The sequence below is a fragment of the Schistocerca cancellata genome, chromosome 3 (assembly GCF_023864275.1).
Source record: "Schistocerca cancellata isolate TAMUIC-IGC-003103 chromosome 3, iqSchCanc2.1, whole genome shotgun sequence".
Taxonomy (NCBI): domain Eukaryota; kingdom Metazoa; phylum Arthropoda; class Insecta; order Orthoptera; family Acrididae; genus Schistocerca; species Schistocerca cancellata.
In genome coordinates, this window is record NC_064628.1 from 107985569 (window position 1) to 108007259 (window position 21691).

At 43.5% G+C, this 21691-nt stretch overlaps 1 protein-coding gene across 1 annotated transcript; it reads left to right on the forward strand.

Annotated features, from left to right (window-relative positions):
* The first annotated feature begins 2025 nt into the window (after nucleotides 1–2025).
* On the forward strand, nucleotides 2026–19128 carry LOC126176051 (uncharacterized). The gene is made up of 3 exons (XM_049923184.1): nucleotides 2026–2773; nucleotides 10518–10957; nucleotides 17867–19128. The coding sequence occupies exons 1-2, from the start codon at nucleotides 2134–2136 to the stop codon at nucleotides 10922–10924; spliced, it is 1047 nt and encodes a 348-aa protein (XP_049779141.1). The 5' UTR covers nucleotides 2026–2133; the 3' UTR covers nucleotides 10925–10957; nucleotides 17867–19128.
* Nucleotides 19129–21691: the final 2563 nt, after the last annotated feature.

A 21691-nucleotide genomic window follows, 5' to 3' on the forward strand; every position in this document is an offset into this window, starting at 1 on the left:
AAAATTAGACTATTTAGTAATGAAAAATAACGGGTTCTGTCTGTTCAAAGTAATTGTTTGGATTCCAGTTGAGAGTAATGTTGCCGAATGTGGTGGTAACCTCCTGATAAATGTTTAAATGTTCCATTACATCTGTTTCACGTCACTGAGCTCAGTTGTACAACGTAATTATGGGTCTATGAAGCCATGTCGTACCAAGCTCACGTGGTGTGCTGCAGTTTGCAAGGTTTACTAAAGAATGAAGACTTTATTAAAGGTTCGAATAAAACAAATTAAGCGCCTGCTGACGATGACGGAAGCAGTCATTGGAAGGTCGGGGCTTTATCCGAATTTCATGCGACAATTGCTCAAGACATATTTAAAGAAACAGAGATAAAGTTTAAATTTTCTAGGTATCGGACAAAGTTAATTAGTTAATTAAGAACATGGTGAATCTAAGCTGCTTCTACTGCCTTCCAAATCAATCGTTTGGCCTAGGCGATTTTCGTTCTTAACATGTAAATCAAGTTCAAAGAGTGAAAATGTGTATCCTTTGCTGTACCACAGTGGATTCACTTGCGTGGGCATGGTAGAAAATGTTATGGAAGATGTTGACAACACTTGATTCATAGCATATAACAGTTTAAATTATGCTCCGCACCATAATAACTAGCGAGAATATTCATGTTACAATTGTATGTAACAGGAAATAAAAAATAATTGCAGGACCATACGATTTAAACGATTTTAGTCAGCATATAGATCTATTACTGTGTGCATGCACGTCTGCATGTCAAAACGCTCTGCATTCTGAAATAGTTTCATGTATACTAACTGGACTAACTTCAGCTGCGACGGCCTCTGAATATGGAAGACACAAGATGATATAAAGCCAGATGACCGCGATTCAGTGCCAGCTTAACGGCCGCAGAAGCTCGTACACTAAGTTACATCAGTGACATTGCAAACTGCAATGAAATATTGAAGGAAGACAACAGCCCATCATCAACAAATTCGACTGAGATAGAAATATACCTGTCATTTAAAACAGTTTAGACTACGTAATAACTCGCGATTGATGAAGAAAGTTCACAACAAGAAGTGCTTATGAATATGATTGGCAAACTGAATGCGGCTAGTAAATTGCGGAACGGAAATGATGAAGATGTAAACTTCTACCGTCAGAAGTTTAGAGCTTGAAGGGAACTACAGGGATTCTAAATGATAACACGATGTTGCTGGTAACAGCGAGCGGTTTGGCCTGACGAGGTAAGGAGATTTCGGTTTCAGCGGCACGATACGATCTCTCCTCTCCTCCGCTCACAGCCCGTTAAGTCGGCCCGCGGCGCGGTTCCTACACATGTGCGTCGTGCGTGCGTCCTACTGCGCGCAGGGCCGCACCTTTCTACGGCCATTGATTGAGGTGGGCAGGTTTTCACGTCTTGTTTGAAGACGTCTGGTTTTGGCGTTGGCTGTCGCGCCGGCCGCGGAGGAGGTGGGAGGGGAAGGGATGTGGAGAGGGCCCACCTGGGAGGAAGAAGGTGCACCACGGAGCTTTAATAATGAGGTTAGGCGCGCCGCAACGAGAGTTCCAGCAAGAGAGAGTGGGGGGAGGTAATTGGTCTGAATGGAAACGCTGTGTGGGCAAAGTGATCAAACACGAGCCGCAGCGCACCGACAGGTTCAGAATCGTCGAGGTGGGGGAGGGAGTGGAACGGGGAGGAGAGTAAACCACTCCGGCGACTCGGAAATACTGTACGCACCTGCTCCAGGGAGCGCTTTTCCTGTCTCCGCTGTGTCCTGCGACCGAGCCGGCCTCGACCCCCCTCCACGCTACGGCACTTCCCATGTCATTACCATGCCTCGGAAGTTTTCTCCTGCTGTGGCACTGGAAGCTGTCCGGGCGGCGACGCTGGAGGGGGGAGGGGAAGGGGGGAGCGCGCCGGCTCTGGGCGGAGGATGCGTTGCCCGCTTCCACCGCCGCCAGAGCTGCTTTATATAAAGACGCAGGTACCGCTGACCGGATGAATCACAACGACACACGCTGAGCCGAGAGAGGTAGTCGGACAGCAGCCAGCAACAGCAGCAGCAGCAGCAGCAGCAGCAAGAGCAGTTGTTGTACCACTGTAGCAGACCCACGCCGCTGGAGCAACCATGGGCTGGTGGAACGTGTGCTTTGCCGTCATTGCGAGCGCCGCCCTCGTGCGGTCTTCGGCCTTGCCAGCCATAGCGGCGCCGCAGCCACAAGTGCAGCCTCCGGTTGCCCAACAGCAGCAGCAGCAGCAGGAGCCGCCGGCGTCGCCTGCCGTCGCGACGCCCGACGTCGTCACCGGCAGAGGCCTGGGCCAGCATAGTAGGAACTCCATCCAGACGGGCGACAGCCTCATGGACGCCATCTATAACGACTGCCTGCGCAAGGACTCAGTGTCGTGCGTCAAGTACAAGCTGTTCTCGTTCGTGGACAAGGTGCTCGCTTCCAAGGACTCGTTCAGCCTGACGGAGGGCGTCACCGTCGTTAAGTCCCCGGGCGTCGGCGACGGCGGCCCGCGCGCCCTCGACCAGGAAGCCGCCGACTCGCAGTCCACCGACGTCGAGTCGATGCTGGTCAGCCGTGTTGACCGCTTCCTGCGCACACACACGCTCAAGATCGACTTGAACGGCAACGATGTCGTGAACGCTGTCACGTCAGCAGGGCGCGCGCTCGGAGACGTCGCCGAGGGTTTGGGTCTCACTTCCGAGGACGACACTGCCGCAGCTTCTGCCGCTGGTGACGCCGAGGGCAGAGGAAAGAAGAGTGAGTACATCACGCCCTATTACATGTTTCTTACCATCATTATACTTCTCAGTGTACGTCTACAGGCTTTAGTAACCATTCTCACAAAAGTTAAAATCTTCTTGGTTGTTAGGCCCTTCATATTACCTCTAAACGATCGACATTTCGACCCCTCTGCTGGGATCTTCTTCGGAATATCACTCAATCAACGGTGAACACCACAAGATCCTGAAGAAGATACCAGCAGAGGGGTCGAAAAGTCGACAATTTAGAAGAAATGTGAGGACCTAAAAGCCCAGAAGATTTTATCTCCATGTTGCTCCGTGTTTTTAACTTTGCTCACATGTTTACTAACAGGAAATCAGCTGCACTGTGTGGTTACTAGGATACAGAGTTCACAAACACCCTTCCTTAGTTCTCTAGAAAGACCAAGCCGGTTATAACTCTCAATATTGCCTATCAGTAACATGTCGTTGAACGTTTCTCATTTCGGCCACCGTTTCACTGTGGCTCGGTGTCTTTAGAATGTAACTAACAGTTTAAGACCACTAATAACCATGCTTTTCATTTTAAACAGTGCTTAGGCTGTAATTCTGTAAAATGTGCCTTAATAGTTACAAGATTTTGTTTCGAATGACTGTTGTATCTTTATTAATAATCAAACGGGTTCTTTAGAAACAGTAAATCATTAATAACCACTTCTTGGCTTTCAAAAACTTGAAAGCGTTAATTTTGTCTAGTGACTGTGACACAGACCAAACATAATTAGTGCACATTTAAGATAATCACATAAGAAAACTGATATAAGACATATAATAGACTCTGGTGAATTTATAACTTCTTACTTTCTTTAGCAGAATTTTCCAAATGATAATTCAGTTTTCATTGTAATAATTATCTTTTTTAACTCTATTACACTAAAAGACTGGTGAGGGGGGAGGGGGAGGAGGAGAGAACGTTACGTTCTTACTAAACCACTGTAAATTATACCATATTTTATTCAAAGTGTGTCATTATTTATGGTTTCTGCACTAGTTAATTACAATTATAGGGTCTCTAATGGTATGTCACATACAAAATAAGTACAAAATGTCCTGTTTTGCATCATATAGTGACTATACCAGATTGGTTTGCACCACGAATAGTACCTACTGTAATCGTAAATTTTACGAGGGTTTAGTAATCTAGGGTTAAATATGTTTAAGGAATGATGTTTGCTAAATTAAAACTTGTGATAGCAACAATATAGTTTTTGACAACTTAGCTTTGACAACTGTTAGCAATTTCAGTAGGTACAATTTTTTTAAACCCGATCTACATGTATGCAATTAAATGGGTCGAGATTACTCATTTGCTTGAGAAAACCATCCCCAGAAGTCAGCCGTCCGGTGTGGCCGAGAGGTTCTAGGCGCTTCAGTCTGGAACCGCTACGGCCGCAGGTTGGAATCCTGCCACGGGCGTGGATGTGTTAGATGTCCTTAGGTTGGTTAGGTTTAAGTAGTTCTAAGTTCTAGGGGACTGATGCCCTCAGATGTTGAGTCCCATAGCGCTCAGAGCCATTTGAACCCAAAAGTCAAGATTCTAGTACTGCACTCATTTTCCACTTTTTTCCAAGAAATTTCATACTATGATCTACTTATTGAATTAAACGAGAGATAACTACATTTCATAAAGAAATATATCTGATGAATAACGTAGATGTTCTTTCCAGGTTTTTCAGAAGATAATATAGAGCAGCATTTCGGTCATTGAAGTATTTTATCGTTAACAGTAGTACATTAAAATTTGTATAACTCTGCAGACTCTCGCGGCCGTAGTCAGCGAAGGTAAAATCTTATGGGCTGTTAGACCACGTCGTGTTGGTCTTAAAACTTCTTGTTCAGTTGCCGACGTTTCCAGGCAACCGGAGATAACGGAAGAGTACTGAAATAGACCCCAGCTGGACAGAATGTCTGAAGAGCGTCCGGAGGCGGTTTAACAACAAAAAAGATACAGCCTTCAGATTCAAATTTCTTGCTCCCAGTCACCTCCAAGGTTAACAGAGCCCGTCGTGGCAGCTCCCGACACAAACCGTTCCCTCGCCATGCGTCGTGGTGATAACAACCCGCGGAGAAAGCGTGGTATCTGGCGTGTCCCCGGCTTCCCGTCCGGTGGCGGCGGGTCAGATAGGGATGGAGGTGCTGACCCCGGACAAGTAGGTGAGCCGGACAGCGGAGGGCCGGCCTACTTGCCGCTCGCAGGCCAGGCCGGTCTGTACTTTATGGTCGAAACCTGTTTTACTTCCCTCCACGCTCAACGCATTCCGGCCAGCGCGCCTGTAATGACGCCAGCTCTCGGCTATTGGCCGATTTCCAGGGCGTCATTTAGGTGCGTCGCGCACTCGCTTCACCTCTAGAAGGTCTTCGTGACTTGTCTTGAGGGCATTCACAGCAATACATAGGCGCTTACACAGAACAAACTTGTACGTTATCCGACTGCAGCGTTACAGGCACCGCATTCATAGTTGTGAAAAAGACTTGTACATCGGAGCTGTGCTGTGTGACTTTAGACGCATGTGTGGTTGGGGTTAAGAGTTAACGCCATTTCAACATCATAGTAGAGAGAAAACCATTTGTGAATTAACAGAGATTCCGTAGGAAGTAGTTTGTGGCCTTTTGAAACGTAACATCCAGGTTTCCGTCGCAAACAATTAAGGATGACTGGGTGTTTGTGTTGTCCTCATCATTTCATCATCATCCAGGAAAGTGGCGAAATTGGACTGAGCAAAGATTGGATAATTGTACGGGCGCTGATAACCACGCAGCTGAGCGCCCCACAAACCAAACATCATCATCATCATCATCAAACAATTAAGAGGGAACGACATCATAACTGACTCTGGATAGTCGGACGAGGATGTGAGCCCGATTCGTTCCGTCCTGTGTCTTAGCCTCAGGCGCACTTTCCAGTGCTTGAGATGCGTGTTACAGTCTTTAATGCAATGTAGTACAGAATGGTAACACGTGATTCAATTCTAGCCAGACAACTACCAGTCTGCTGTTAGCAGATGTTCACCGTCTTGTCTCATAGAAGGTTAGGAAGCACAGGCTTTTCTCTACACGCTGATGCAGTCTGAATAAAGAAACTTCATGTTAAGCTAAGATTAAACGTCCTACAGATAACGAGCTCCGTAGGAAATGAGCGGAGAATCCGTTTGCAGAGACTAAAAGCGGTAGCCGTAGATGTAGTTAAGAAACTGTCACGGCATTCGCCTGAAGCTGTATAGTTAATACCAAATACAGATGATTCTGTCCGCTCCAAATGCAGGCGAATCTCTTACCTGCGAAGCTACTCACAGCAAATCGTAGTACCTCTACGAACTGTAGCTGAAACCAGTGCAGGAAGCATCACAGAGGACACAACATAATATTGCTGCACTGTCACTGAAATCAGTTTTGTATGCAGCTGTAGCACTCCAAAAACAACGCTTCAGTATGTCATTACCACACCAGATGTAGAAAGGCACGTTATCAAAAACTCTTTGTAACTAAGTTTTGATGTTATCAACGCTAAGACGAGCCGCAATACTCGTCGGCTCTTCCGATAAAAGCGAGCAAAGGTTCTAGGCGAGACCAACAAACTGCCACAAAGGACATTTTTCACATCCTTCTGAATAGAACAGATGATCGCAATAACAAATGGACTCATGTTACGCAACAGATATCTATCACTTTCTAACGTCCATAGTTGCCATTCCTAAGTGATTCGATGGCAATTAGTTGCTCGATCGTTACACCACTAAATGTCGATTTCCACTGACAGAATGTCGTCCATCGTAGAGCAAAATTTAACATGTAGCAACAGGTAGAGGCAGAGGTTCCATTGGAGAAAGCTTCAGGAGGTCATTGGCAGCGCACAAAAGTGCCAACAAGAAACCCTGATGGCGTAACAGACTGTCGTTTTCGTTCTCTAGACGCATTATCGCAATGAAAAGACATCCTCATAATGGGATGTGCTTCAGCGACTGCTGTCCATTCACTCGGCGGGAGAAAGCCTTTCTCTGCCCTGGCCATTGTATAACGAGGGTGCCGGTGAGAGCAAACTAAAGCATAGACTGAACTTGACTTCCGTCGTCGTTATGCTTGGCAGACTGTAAGAGTCACTAGGTCGCAGGATGCAATGCAATCACCGATACCTTCGCGGTTACTTACAAAATACTGCCTGGACGAGTCTATTTCGGGTTGTCCGGGCGATGAATCTCTACTTTATTGCCGGAGAACAAACACATACCTTCGTATGTCCTTCACTACTAGGAACATATAGTGACTCACGTGGGCATTGCCAAACGTTGCATTCTCCAGGAGAATCTTTAGTGGTACATGAAACGTTTTGATAACATCAGTGCTTTCATAGATAGAGGAAATCAATATATATATATATATATACAGTTAGAGCTTTAAATGGCGTTTTGTAACAACCATCGTGCTCTGAGTTTTCAGGAAACTTCCCACTCTTACAAGAAGACAAGGAGGGCTGGAGACGGCTTAAATTCACCTATGAGTGCAGTAATTTACGTCTATCGTTCGATTCACGCTACTGTGAGCACACTCTTCATCCCTGGTAAAAGGCGTATTATCATATATTATAGATAAGGTCATGCGCAAAAATTGTTTAACTGACTACAGATGGTACAGAGAGGCAGAAATGTGGAGATGTCTGATAATGTAGGCGCAACTGCACTCCTAAAAGTGTCGCTAACCAGGTCTTAGGTAGGAGAGAAAAGAAACATTATTGCCAGAATATGCTGCAAGCCAAAACAACAAACTTATGGTAGGTCTTAGAATGATGGTAACGAACGCTATATGATTCCCTGTTCTATTTGATTCTTAAAAGGGAGCACCGTATGATATCTACACGTTACACGGCCAACTGAAGAATCTCATTTCCGTAGCACGCTTGAAAAAGTTTGACAACTTCGACCTCACTCTTGATGACCCACTGTGAACGAAGACATGACTGGCCTACTACTGTTTTCCATTGGTATGCAAGACGATAGCTGTAACGGAATGTAAGTCTCGCACTTGCATGAAGAGTGTAACGGTTCGTAAGGATTAACCGTTGGCCTACTAGGCTTATGAATAATAATGCATTGCATTTTGTTACAGCAGCCTCATAGACAGCCTACGTACTCACAACGAACGTTGTACGAAACAGTCGCCCACCTCTTGAGCCACAGTATTTCTCGAGAGACAAAACGTTTTCTCACGGACAACAGGCGGTGCTGTTTCACACTACTAATAATCGAAATGGATAGATAAAGGGAACACTAAATGCGTATGTACGTTGACCCAACGCGAAGCAGACACCCGATTAGAGGTAACTCTGAAAAACATTAACCAACATGATAGTGACATTAAATTATACGTTTCAGAAGAAACTACACTGTTTTTAGTAGTATACAGTATAAGGAACGAATCAATTTTGCCACAGCCGGTGGCCTATTATGACCTCCTTAACTGTCACTTAGAACTTCATTCATCTTCTTACACTAGGGTTGATACAACGGTATGTTAGCTAACTGTTATTATTGAATCTTCATTTTTGGTTAAACAATGGATCTACAAATACTGCAAGGTTTCCACTGCAGCAGAGGAAGTGTTACGCACTGTGTGAGGTGCTATGTGGTAGAGAAACACCTCACCATAAACGATACTTGTATTCCTGCGGATTCGGGAATTCTAATGTACGGTGTTAGCTACATCGGAGGACGGTGAAGACAGATCTTTGCGATACGGTAGAAAAAAAATGGTGAAGCAGACTTCTGTATCAGCCCGAAAGTGTTAGACGTGGGACATTGCAAACATTTTCCGTTTTAAAAATGGTTCAAATGGCTCTGAGCACTATGAGACTTAACTTCTAAGGTCATCAATCCCCTAGAACTTAGAACTACTTAAACCTAACTAACATAAGGACATCACACACATCCATTCCCGAGGCAGGATTCGAACCTACGATCGTAGCGGCCACGCGGTTCCAGACTGTAGCGCCTTTAACCGCTTGGCCACACCGGCCGGCTTTTCCGTTTTAATTTCTTCTCGCTGTTCGTATCCTCGTTTATGTAGACTGCTATCAGATTCATTTGATTTATCCCGCATTTACCGAATCTTTGAGTTTCCCAGTGTTTATACGTCCAATATTCGCTTAACACTTATAAATGAAACTATAAAAGACAGAAAGATCAAATATTACTTCTCTGTGGTTTTATAGGCTTTCGCGTGTCGTATCAGAGCAGACTGGCGAAACCCAGCAATACTTGTCCTCCGATTTCTGACAAGTCATAACTGCAATTACCAGAGTCTTAGACTGACTGTCGCATTACGTATGCGATGTAAGAGCATGCATTTCCACTCAGTGTTTTCGGTATCTCATTGGCTTCGTGAATTGATGTTTCGGACAAGAACGAAGTCAATTTTCATTAAGTCCCAAGTCAAAACTTCACTTTTTGTTTTTCATGGTTTTAGAGGAAGTCGTGTAAAAATGTTCAAATGGGTGTGAAATCTTATGGGACTTAACTGCTAAGGTCATCAGTCCCTAAGCTTACACACTACACAACGTAAATTATCCTAAGGAGAAACACACACTCCCATGCCCGAGAGAGGACTCGAACCTCCGCCGGGACCAGCCGCACAGTCCATGACTGCAGCGCCTCAGACCGCTCGGCTAATCCCGCGCGGCGAAAGTCGTGTAACATTCTTCCTGCTGTATAATGTCAAGTCGGGGTACCGATTATGGAGGTCGGTAGCGATTACGCACCCTTCTGTAAAATGCCAGAAGAGACGTGACAATTCAACCTCGTGCTCATACAACTAGTCCTTACAATGTGAGCTGTATGAACAGCGCCCATGTCCTCTTGGTTTACAGCACCACAATTGGGGAAGAAATATTGTACCTTAGGATGGACCAGATTACCCAAAATCCTCACGTAGACCCTGGCAGCAATGACACCTTGCTGAATGACCATGTGTTTCGTGCCCAAATCTTCACCGAATCCCCGGTATGTTTCACTCTTGGGACCTAAACTCGACCAGCTCCCACTGCAATTCCCTGCAGGTGGAGCAACCTTTGCGTTATTTTTGTGATAGTAGGGTTAGTGAGTGCGACATTTTGTTCTGTATGTTTTTGCAGCTGTCATCTTCTATTATTGTCCGTCACACTCATTCAACAGACACATTGGTTCGCGGTGGAACGTAGTGTCTGATGTTTTTCAGGCTTCCGTGCATGCGGTACAAATCGCCTATATGCTGCATCTTGAATCACCAGATGCTTCCACTGTGTTAGTTACGGAAGCATGTGCCATACGAGTAACAACAATTTGCCGACGGTCGAATGCACTGAGATCCGAAATAATGCACTCACAACTACACAGATCATTGTTCTGTCCACGACTGACTCATGTAAAGTATTGTTGAAACAATACAGGTGCCGTTCATGATCAAATGCTACAGCGCCAACAGCAGGCTTGGCTAGCATCAGTATTTATGTTCAAGCACTGCCTCAGATGCTGTTCAAAGTTTCCTTGACAGTGTTGTGAAGTGGAAGTAAGATCAAAAGTTTGCTGCACAAGCTTAGCCAGCTTGCGAATCGGTCCCGGCGGCAGTTCCGCCGCTTACGCTGGGAGAGTAGATTATTCTGTACACATTTCATTTGCACGTCACGATATCCGCGATATGATCGGCGGCGCAGAGCCACTAACCTGGAACCGGCGCGGTCACCTCGCTCGTTGCAGAGAAAGCGGCCAAGATCCTGCTGCCGCTGCTGCTGGCGCTGAAGGTGAAGGGCGCGGCGCTGGTGGCCCTCGCGCTGGGGGCCATCGCCCTCATCGCCGGCAAGGCGCTGCTCATCGGCAAGATCGCGCTGCTGCTCGCGGCCATCATCGGCCTCAAGAAGCTGCTGTCGCAGCAGCAGAAGACCGTCACCTACGAAATTGTGGCGCACCCGCACCACACGTCGTCGCACGTCAGCGGTCACGAGTACTCGGCGGTGGGCGGCGGCGGCGGCTACGGCGGCGGCGACATCGGCGGCGGCTACGCCAGCAGCGGCAGCGGCGGGCACGGCGGCTGGGGACGCAGCCTCGAGGACGCCCACCAGATCGCGTACCGCGCGTACGCGCCTCAGCAGGTGGCTCAGCAGTAGGGCGCCCGGCGGCCGACGCGTCTGCTGCTCGAGGTTGGTGCACTCTCGTACTCGCTAAACTCCAGGCTCAGGGGCCACAGATACTTTACCTCACATCATTATCTTCAGAGAAAATGGTACTCTACATTTACGTCTACATGCTCTCCTCTCTTTCTTTGCTTGCACGGGATGGTTAACCATGTTTTCGAAGACGATCCCAAAGTGCTGCCTCCAGTACTTTGTTCACCACTCAAAACAGCGTAAAACTCACCAGCCTGTCTCCAATTTAAAACTGGCCATCAATCCAACATACTACTATAAGTGCAAGGCCCAGCCCCTTCCACAGAATCTTCAACTCACTATCCCAATCCACTTAGTCGATACCCCAATTCACCCTACCTACTCTCCAACCCCGTCTGTTACAGCTGAACATTTATTTGTTTTCATAGTCCTCCAAAACATCCACACTTTCGAAAGTCCCCACACCCTACACCAAATGTCCCTAGTTCCAAATTCTATTTTGCCCTCAGTGTAATCACCACATCAACCAAACCTACTTTTTATGAGACTGTTGATCAACACCTTCTTTACGAACACCAAATGGGACGATGGCAATGCCAGATGGTTATTTGTTACTCCTTTATCAACTCGTCTCAGCATAAATTCAGTCTCCTTCCCTTCACCGACATGAACTCATCCCCAAAAATCTACGATTCCTTCCAGCCACAGCCTAATCTACCCATTCCATCCAAATGAAACCTCCATGTCACCCTTTCCCTCCCTAGCGGGTATTCCACCAACACTTTTATCCCATCTGTCAGCTTCTTCCCACATAAACATACCACATTATTTTCCATATAACATCCTCTGCAAAACTTCCTACAACCCACTCCCTACTCACAGTAACCTGAAGCTCCCAATAGATAATTTTCATAATAAAAAGAATGTAGATCACATCACCATCATCTTGTCATTATTCTATATTAACCCAGAAGATTTATGTAATCCAATTCCTGAAGAGTGGTAACTTGACCTCAGCTAGCCAGCTCTTAGTAAGTTCAATCTAAACAGCTGCTTTGTTAAGCATTTGTCAACCAGTATATAAGCTGCATTCCTTAGGTACTGAGGAATCGCTGACTTTTCTGCTGTGTTGCGTGCTGCCCCTCTTGTACTACACCGTATAGGCGGAACAAAGTATTATATGTTGTTTGGAACTCTCAGTATATATAATACTAGCGCTTGAGAAGTAGCGACAAACTCAACATTCCGACATGTTTTTCTTCGGAAAATAGCCGCCAGAGATCGTGTTCGTAGCTGTAGTTCCTTCTTTTGGTAATAGTTATCCGCAAATTTATTTACCTGCCTGATCCACCTAAGACAATTTGATTTCTCCTTTCAATGAGTCTTAATGCATTTAAAACCGACACTCTCTCATAAACGTAACGAAGGTGGTAGGAGCTACGTATTTCTTAGTCTTCTCTTTTAATTAACTTTGATTTCCGAAATGTCGTTCAGAAATTGGTATTTCGATACGATTTCCATGTGCCAATACGTGTATGCATCTCTTCATGATGTGAACTCCAATGGAAAGTATACTGCCATTTACACACTGACTTAGGTAGTCCTTTTGTATTTACATTAACATGTAACTACACAAACGATAAAATTCTTTATTATTATTTTTTACTTATTTACGTTTCTTTCTCATTTGATTTACTCGATAAAGATTTTGTGTGGTAAATTCGAAATTGTAAAAACCTATCCGAATATTTAAAAACGCCTCTGATAGATTAACAAGTTCAAACCAGCCGTACCATCCTAGAATTGCACACAAACTGGCGACCGATAATGAATTTATGCCACTATTTGATTGTCACAGAGCCGTCTTATGACCTGTTTTTCTAGTAATCTTCCTTTTCATCTTGTTGTTTCTAAAATTATTTTGCTCACTTAAAAACCTGAATAGTTATGTATACTGCACAAAGACATTCGTAGGATTACATTAACATATTCGTTTTATTGTTTGATTATTGGCGATGTTCTGTTATTATTAAGATTTATCACTGTAAATTGTGGATGTGCTAGTTGCTCAAGAGTTGTAAATTGTTTGCCATTTCTAGGGATGCTTCGGTAAGTCATCATCTGTAGTGAAAATACTTAAAAATTTTTTGAGTCGTCAAGAAGTGTTGACATTCCGACTGATGCTTCAAGTTAGCAGAACAAGATATGTTCGTTTAATTATCTCTTTTTAGATCAGTACCTATGCCAGAGAAACTAGTCATGATAGTGCGTCCAGTTTTGACATTGAGCGTTGCTAGGAATACATCCATCAATAAAAATTAAATTCGTAAATCATTCCTCTCAGCTCAGTATATCGAATGGAAGGAGAAACACATGTGAATGTTTCATTAGAAATGTATAACAGCACTTCACTTTTCATCAGTTAAAACGTCATTCGCAGAGCCTCTGTCACTTGATAACAACAGATTATTTGTAGCAACGATAGCATGAAGCTACGATTTTGGTTTTAATACCCCCTACAAGATTCATACAAATATGTGCATAGAACGAAAGTTTATCATTACAAAACGACCAAACTATGTACACAGGCAGTTTACAGATGCAGCACATACACCTTCCCCCCCCCCCTCCACTTTCCAAACAAATTTGCAAAGTGGAGACTATGTATTAACGGTAAGCAGCCCTAAACACATGAATTTACAAGGTAGAGTGGATTGCTATTTGTCACTGTATCCCTCCTCCAGAAAAGTATGAGAAATTTACAGACAACAGCGGTGCTTGTCCATATAAGATCTAATGATATAAGGATCTCGACAGAGCTACATTAAAAAATTTAGTCAGACATGTAGAAAAACATCTTAAGCTGCCCCAGGAAAGTTAACTAATTTGGATTTAGTTATCTCTGATGTGGAAATAGTAATATCCAAACGCAATATCTCGGGGCACTACTTAGTATCTTCTTCTATCGAGGCACAGGTTTCCCTCATTTCACTAGCCCAGTTAATATGAACCAACTTTTGTTTTGAAAGAAAAAGATTAAATTTTAAAATATGAAATGTAATGAAATTAAAGCTAAACAGAAATTAAATTTAAGTAGCCCGCCAGGATAGCCGAGAGCACTAATGCGCTGCTTCGTGGACTCGGGGAGGCGCGCTGGCCTGACTAGAATCTGCTCAGCGGATGTGGTTTTCAGGCGGTTTTTCACATCCCAGGAGGTGAATACTGGGCTGGTCCCCACATTCCGCTTCAGTTACACGACTCGCAGACATTTGAAAACGTTCGGATAATTCCATGGCTTACACTAGATGCAGACAGCTGGGGTATACTATTTCCATCCCGAGGGGGCTTAGGGTGGTGGCAGGAAGGGCATCTGGCCACCTTCTGCAATTAACACTGCCAAATCAATAGTAACAGGCCGACTCCGTGTGATGCAGACAAAGGCCCCAAGGAGGAAAGAAGGAAAAGAAATTGAATTTAAGTACTAATTCTAAATGACTTCGCTTTTTTCTATTAATTGTTTAAGAGCTGAAGGCTGTGTTAGAAATCTTTTGGTAACTGGAGGTTTATATCGCATGAGAAAGTGGTTCCCATCGTTTACGGACACCAACTTTCAGTCCCTTAAAAGTTGTTTCGTCGCAATAATTAATTTATCATGGAAATCTAAAAACTACCACTGTGAATGTTATCGGCCAGCCATACTTCTGAAAGCTCATACAGGACTGCTTCGCTGGCTAGAGCAGCACGGAGTAGAGTGTGAGCCGTGTAACAAGAAGTCTGGGTAAATAATAGATTACAAAATGAAATATTCATTCTGCAAATAGACGGGGACATTTTTTCGACCATCATTTATGTGCAACCCTTCGCAGTGCTGCACGGGGAGCGCAACAGCCTCGCTCTCTTGTTTTCTGTTTGACAATTTGCGCTGCAAACTAGCTGTTTTCAGTAGTCAGAGACTGTCTGTATCAATCTGTAAGATAGACGTGCTTTCAGTTTGCGAAGAAAGTGATCATTGCCTAACATTGCAAATCAGACACAACTCGTTAGTCACAGATGACATTCCTAGATGTCTTGGAGGCAAAGGCAATCAGCGATGTAGCACACAGAACGAATAACACAATGAAGCTATGTGCCTTGAAGAATACTACGTTCCTTCAGCTTCAGAAACTGAATAATCTATTTTGAGCTTCGATTTTAATGGAGACCAATTTTTTTTGTTTTGAGCGTATTTTGTACATGCGTGTTATTTACATGCAAGTCCTTGAAAGCAAACTTCCTAAGCATTTTGAGAACCAGCTTACATTTACTAAGAAGCGTGATCTGAGCGGCAGGAACCTTCTACCTAGTGGTTAGACCATCATAACGACAGAGTCGAAGTCGAGCCATCTTGCATCTCACTGTATTCATGGGATCCGTGCAATTAACAAGCCTGTTTGTAGCTGCTCGATTGTTTAGATTTTCATTCCTCTCTGTGAAGGCTTGCGTCAGAAAAGCATTTAATGAATGTTTCGTGTTTTCAAAAAACACTGATTTCCTCTGTTCATTTGTTCCAACAGATACGAGTATATTCATTCTCCATCATTAGCATAACCGAATCAGAGTACATTAAAATATGTAGTTTCTGAAATACCCGATTAGCAACAGTACAGTGGATTTATAGATTCTAAAGAGACGCAGATAATATACGGCGAATGTTCAGCCAGGCACAAGGCGTAAAAGAAGAGGCAGTTTTCATCTTAAAAGTAAATCAGTAAAGGGTAACGGGACCGTCAGCTCGGACGTTGATATGAATGTCACAGTTCCTTGTAGGAGGAGGCCGTGTCAGAGTTTGAATGTTATTTTGTCCACACAAACTTTAAAATGATTTAGTCAACAAGTTAAAGAATAGCCTTAATTTTTAAACTGGAATTCAAACTGAGGTGCATCTGAGATATTTTTCTCTTATTCCAAGCATTTCCATTTTAGTATAAAGTGAAAAACGATTTGTTTCTGTCGCTAGTTTGCTTTGCCCTAGCTGTTTGGGTCTATAATTCGTATTCCGTTACTTTCCGTTTACGTTGCTGGGTTTCTACATTTCGAAAGGACGTCATTTCACTGTACAAACACAGATCTGATTAACGGCTTGCATCAAGCACACTGATACTGTTACCCAGACTTGATAGCATTATTTTCTCAATAACTGTCTTTCTTTGTTTGGACTCGGATCACGTTAAGTAAAATATCAGTCGTCAGTCGTCATAGTAAATAAGCACATTAAAAAAACAAATTGTCAGTACCTTACCCAGCGGAAGCTAATTGTTGGTTATTGTTTACCATAGATGTATAAAATTGAGGGGATGTTTACTGCTGTGTTCTACACGCAGTTGTAATTAGTCTCTGACATTTTGTGAGGGATATATAGGATGTAACAGATGTAAGAGCAGATATTTTTATATGTGGTACCTTAATATGTACACACATCAGTGTATTGTTGTTTTATCTGTGCTTTGAACAGTCGTCCCACAAACACGTCACAAATTTTACGACCTGATACTTCTCGCATTGCCTTACCTGGGCCACTAAATGAACAACTCCTGTTAGTATAGATTAACCGTTTTGCGTCCATGCTCTCAGACTTCCATACCTGACCTGCTTCCCAGCAGAAAACAAGCATTAACGGCTTGCTCTTGCTCCAAGTACTTGGAGACATTAAGCATACTACTCGTAACATATATAATTATTAGTCCGAAAATGACATAGATGCTGATGTAATGTTGTTCTGTACACCGTTCCTAGTCACTAATTGAAATATATGCACTTATACACCTAAGACTCTGAATGTCAGGTGCTGCTACACCTAACACCCTGCAGGTCATGTGACGCAAGGGGCCAGTAGTGCAATAGAAAGACTAAGTGAAAATGAACCAGGGACGTAATCGCCCGGTGAACATGGCTGTTGTCCTGCATGATGGGAGATTCTGCAGCACACTTATCACGACTTGGAAAAAAGGGCAGCACCTAGCTACGAAGAATGTTGAAATAAACCTGTTGGTTCATGTCTACAATAACGTGAATGAATGAGCCCAAGGCATGATACGAAAAACACCTCCGGAAGATCACTGCCCTACCTCTCGAACAAACTACACCCACAACATACGGAAAGTTAAAGGCTTCACTGGGCAGTATGTGCCGCTGACGCGTTGCATGCTGTGAAAAGAGGCAACATCGCGACTAATTAGTCCACAATATATGCGTCTAGTAAGCTACTCTCCAGTTTTTTGAGTTTTTTGGCCTATAGAGACTTTAAGCTTTATGTGACACTGTGAGCTTTGGATTTTTGTGACATACCCGATTGCACACGTCCAAAATATAGAGTTCCGTTCGCAATGATCGCTCAGAAACAGGTCGATATGGGCCTTGCAACTGCATTCACTGGCAGCAAGTCCCTGTCGGGTTTGAAACCGACTGTCATTAAACAGGCGTGACGCTTGTCTCGGGTTCTTTTCTGTTCGAAAGTTTCTACAGCCACTATTCTTATGCCGCGTTACAAGGCTGCGAGTGTTATTTATTGTAGAGACATCGGACAGTCTGCATTGTGCATCAGTATATCGCGCGATTTCATTCAAGGTGTGGCCATGGTCAAATAAAAAACATGAGAGCACTTTTCGACGGTTCTTCCACAGAATCGACTGGCACATACATATCACTTCACGATCGTAACTTACATCAAGGGTGGTGGGTCAGATGACCACCCGATATCGGTTCTACACTACCTACAAAGCTCCAAAGTGGACACAGTGCTCATTTAAGGAGTGATTAATATAGTATTTTCCCTGATGAGCATAACAATAGAGTAATGAGATGTGCACCTATCAAAATGTTGACGCAATGGCAAAACCTTCGGAGTTAATTTCGTGCACATCCTGCCAAGTGCACCACTTTGTAACGTTCTCCACCTGTTCGCAGGCGACGGAGCCATCGCCGGCGGCGCAGCGGCAGCAGCAGACGCCGGCAGATACACATCCGCCTATGCTCTTCGCTCGCTCCTTTACTGCCAAACCCTCGGTCCTTCCGCCGAGAACGCGCGCCTCTGCAACAGTACCGTAATACTCAGTGCGAGGAAAACCTAATTTATTGTGCAAGTTAACATATTTCTCATCTTATTTATTATTGAGTTTTGGTTGTCCTCTTTTTTTTTATAAGAAGTGTTTATGTATTTATGCTCAGATGTGTATGTCTATGAGTGGTTATGCTGTTTTGCCGTATTTAATGTTTACGCTTTTTGTAGCGTTCATATATTCATATTCATATTTAATATTCATTTGTAAGACAAGTGACTTCACACCCACTCGGGACGCGACACACCGCAACTTGTTTACGCGGATTACTGCATGAACCATTGAACGACATTAAGACGACACACTCCTGCATCTTTCGATGACAACGCACTGCTACATATGATATACCTGCTACATCTGACAGCATATTACTCCTTGCGACGGTTGACGACTTACCGTCGGTAAAAAGACTTTGAACCTCTGAACAAAACATTAACGACTTTAAACTTTTCCGAAAATGGGAAAAAAATCTCCTTTGGAAACTGATTTATTGAAACAATTTCACAGCATCGACGTCCTCCCTTTTAACTGCATGACGATCTTCATCCTGACAGTGTATTAAATTACACACATCTTTAAACTGTTAACAATGTAACGAAACAATAATCACTGACGACGATTCTACCGTAGACGAGCCACTAATGACACCACAAAGACGTCCACGCTAACGGTCATCACCTGTGCTCCCGAACCTACCGAACTGCTACCATGACCTTAACAAAGACCAAAGATTTTTCGTACAGCTTAGAAACCCGTAACAGACGCTAATCTGCGCTACAGATGACTGATAATAACTAGTTAATAACAACGTAATCTTTCCCCACTCTTACAATACAAACTAATCTCCAACTGCTCAACATGGCACCACCCCTTTTCTCCATGGGAGTCAACGACCATCCTCTACAAATCAAACAATTAATGTGCACGCTAGTGTGCACCCGTAAAGAAACCTAGTACATGACATAGATTTTGAACTGAATAGACTACGGAACGGTTCTACCTTTACAGACCAAAGACTTTGCATTGTATTAAGACGTCCTACGCTTAGACTACGAAATAGAACTTATGTATTGACAAAGTGACGAGTAAACATAATATTTATGTTCAATTGTATTGTTATTGTTTGCAATAAAATAATTTTTCATATAAAATATAAAATGAGGTGTAAACTATTCGGTTGTACTTCCGCTTTCGTAAGAAGCAGTCATTAGACACAAACCCTCACAACCATACTTTTCGCAGAGGCAACTCGTGTTTAAATCAAAACGCTTGGAATGAAGTTGTGCGTGAGAGAATCTAAAATGTACACACCTACTTCAAATGTAAGACTAAAATTCAGAATGAGCTGGAACATCAGAAACAGATCGCTTTAATTCTGCACTGCAAAATTACAATTGACAGTTTAGAGACATTTTTATAACTTAATTAACTACAATTAATTCCGCAAAAGAGTTATCACTATGTGACACTTTTGGAAGCACAAATTAAAGCGATGAATCAGGTGAGTACTCTCTACGTTTTAGGTGCTTCAGGTAATCAGTTTTTTCTTAGTCAGAGATTTGAATATTTCGTGTGGATACGAAAGTTATAATTCAATGGAGCAACATTTTCTCCCTTATGTCAGTCTGTGTGGAATTTAAATTACAAGATACACATTTTAGAAATCTGAGTTTCGCATTCTTGCCTACAACTCCAAATTCCTCCTCCGAATGCCAATCTGCTGAGGATGAGATGACCATCACGATAAAATAAGAAAAGTCAGAGCCAGTACGGAAAGATTCGATTGTCCATTGCTGGAACGACAAGGAAACTGTCAGAAAAAGATCTTGGGAATCCTATCCTCTGCCAAACACCTAATTGTGAACTGAAGACAAATCATGTAGATGTAGATGTAAAAGTATATTGCAGAGAGTTCATACGAAATATCGAAACCCCTCTGCAAATGACTCCGGTTAAATTGTAGCTAGTAATGCCATGACACCTACAGAAGGTGAACCGAAATTTGGAAACATCAAAGACACAACATATTATCATGCCCAGTACGGTGTAGGAAACCCATTGGCGATCAAATTAGCTTCCAGACTTCTCATAATGGATTAAGATAGGTACTGTATGGGTTTCAGAGGACACTTGTACCATTCTTTCCTCAAAATAATTATAAGCTCAGGTGACGATGGTGGATGTCGACAGCGATCACGCACCTTTCCCTCCAAAGTAGATTTCAAGGGCTCAATAATACTGAGATCTGGTGACTGTGGCGTGCAGCGAAAATACGACAGTCCATCTTTTCGCTCACAAAACCAGTCCGGAAGGTTGCAAACTGTGTAAAGAAAGACTCTGTTGTGCTAGTACACGGTATAACTATTGGAGAACAAAAACTGTACTAAGGACCTGATCATCCAAAATGGCCACATAATGGCAGTAATACGACTATGTGGGGTAACCAAGGTACCCATGCTGTACCACATTGTGGTTGCCCAAATCAGGAAAGCCATGTCACGTTTCACTCTTGGGACATAAACTCAGCCAGAAGTTTGAAACAATGCGGAACCAGGCTCACCAGACAATATGATATTCTTCCATTGCTCCATAGCTCAGGTATTATTCCTTCAACATCACGTTTTCCTGTTACGGACATTTGCATCACTGACTAGTGGTTTTGCACTTCCAACTCTAACTGCAATTCCCTGCTTCTTGAGCTCCATTTGTGTTGCTTTGGTGCTGACAGAGCACTGAATTTTGCATATGTCATCCCCTTCTTTTCTGTCACAATCCTCTTCAATGACCGCTTGCCAAAACCACTCAACACACACTTTCGTCCATATCGTCACTTAGTGCATGATGTTTTTCCACTTTCTGTGTATGCCAGAGCCAGACAACATTTCGGGTCACGAGGCACGCCCTGGCATGAATGCCATAGCGCTCAACCTCACTGCACATTTCACCCATCGCTACACAATGCTATCTGAGCGAGAGGAGTTGGGAAGGTGGAAAAGGCGAACACGCCGCATTTAAATGGCAGTGCAGTCACACTGCATACGACTTAGTTTTATATTTCATATTTCTCAGTAACGTAGCTCACAACAAAACGTATTTTAAGTAATATTTAATTATTGCTGGCGCACACAATGCTATCTGAGCGAGAGGAGTTGGGAAGGTGGAAAAGGCGAACACGCCGCATTTAAATGGCAGTGCAGTCACACTGCATACGACTTAGTTTTATATTTCACATTTCTCAGTAACGTAGCTCACAACAAAACGTATTTTAAGTAATATTTAATTATTGCAGGCGCACTGAAGACATAATAAAATTTTTATCTCGTACAAACTGTCGACATGTGGACGAACGCAGACAGTTTCACAGATTTTCAAGCCAGTTTGCCATGTAATCGTCACTTATTTAGTTTCATAGTCGGAACAAGGTCTTTCACAGAAATGTGACGACTGAAATAATGTAACACTTTTGCAACGTCATTATGGAGAGTGGAACCTTTACTTGAGGGAAGCAATGTAGATACATTGGGCAGTTTAAACGTAAAAGGATTTGTCACTGAAAACGGGAATAATCTTGCAGGTCAATCGGTTACAACCCCACATGCACAGGGGTGCTTCCACTGAAGTGGTAAACGGACCCGAAAACATCTCTAAGGCAGATATGTCCTAAAAACCTTTA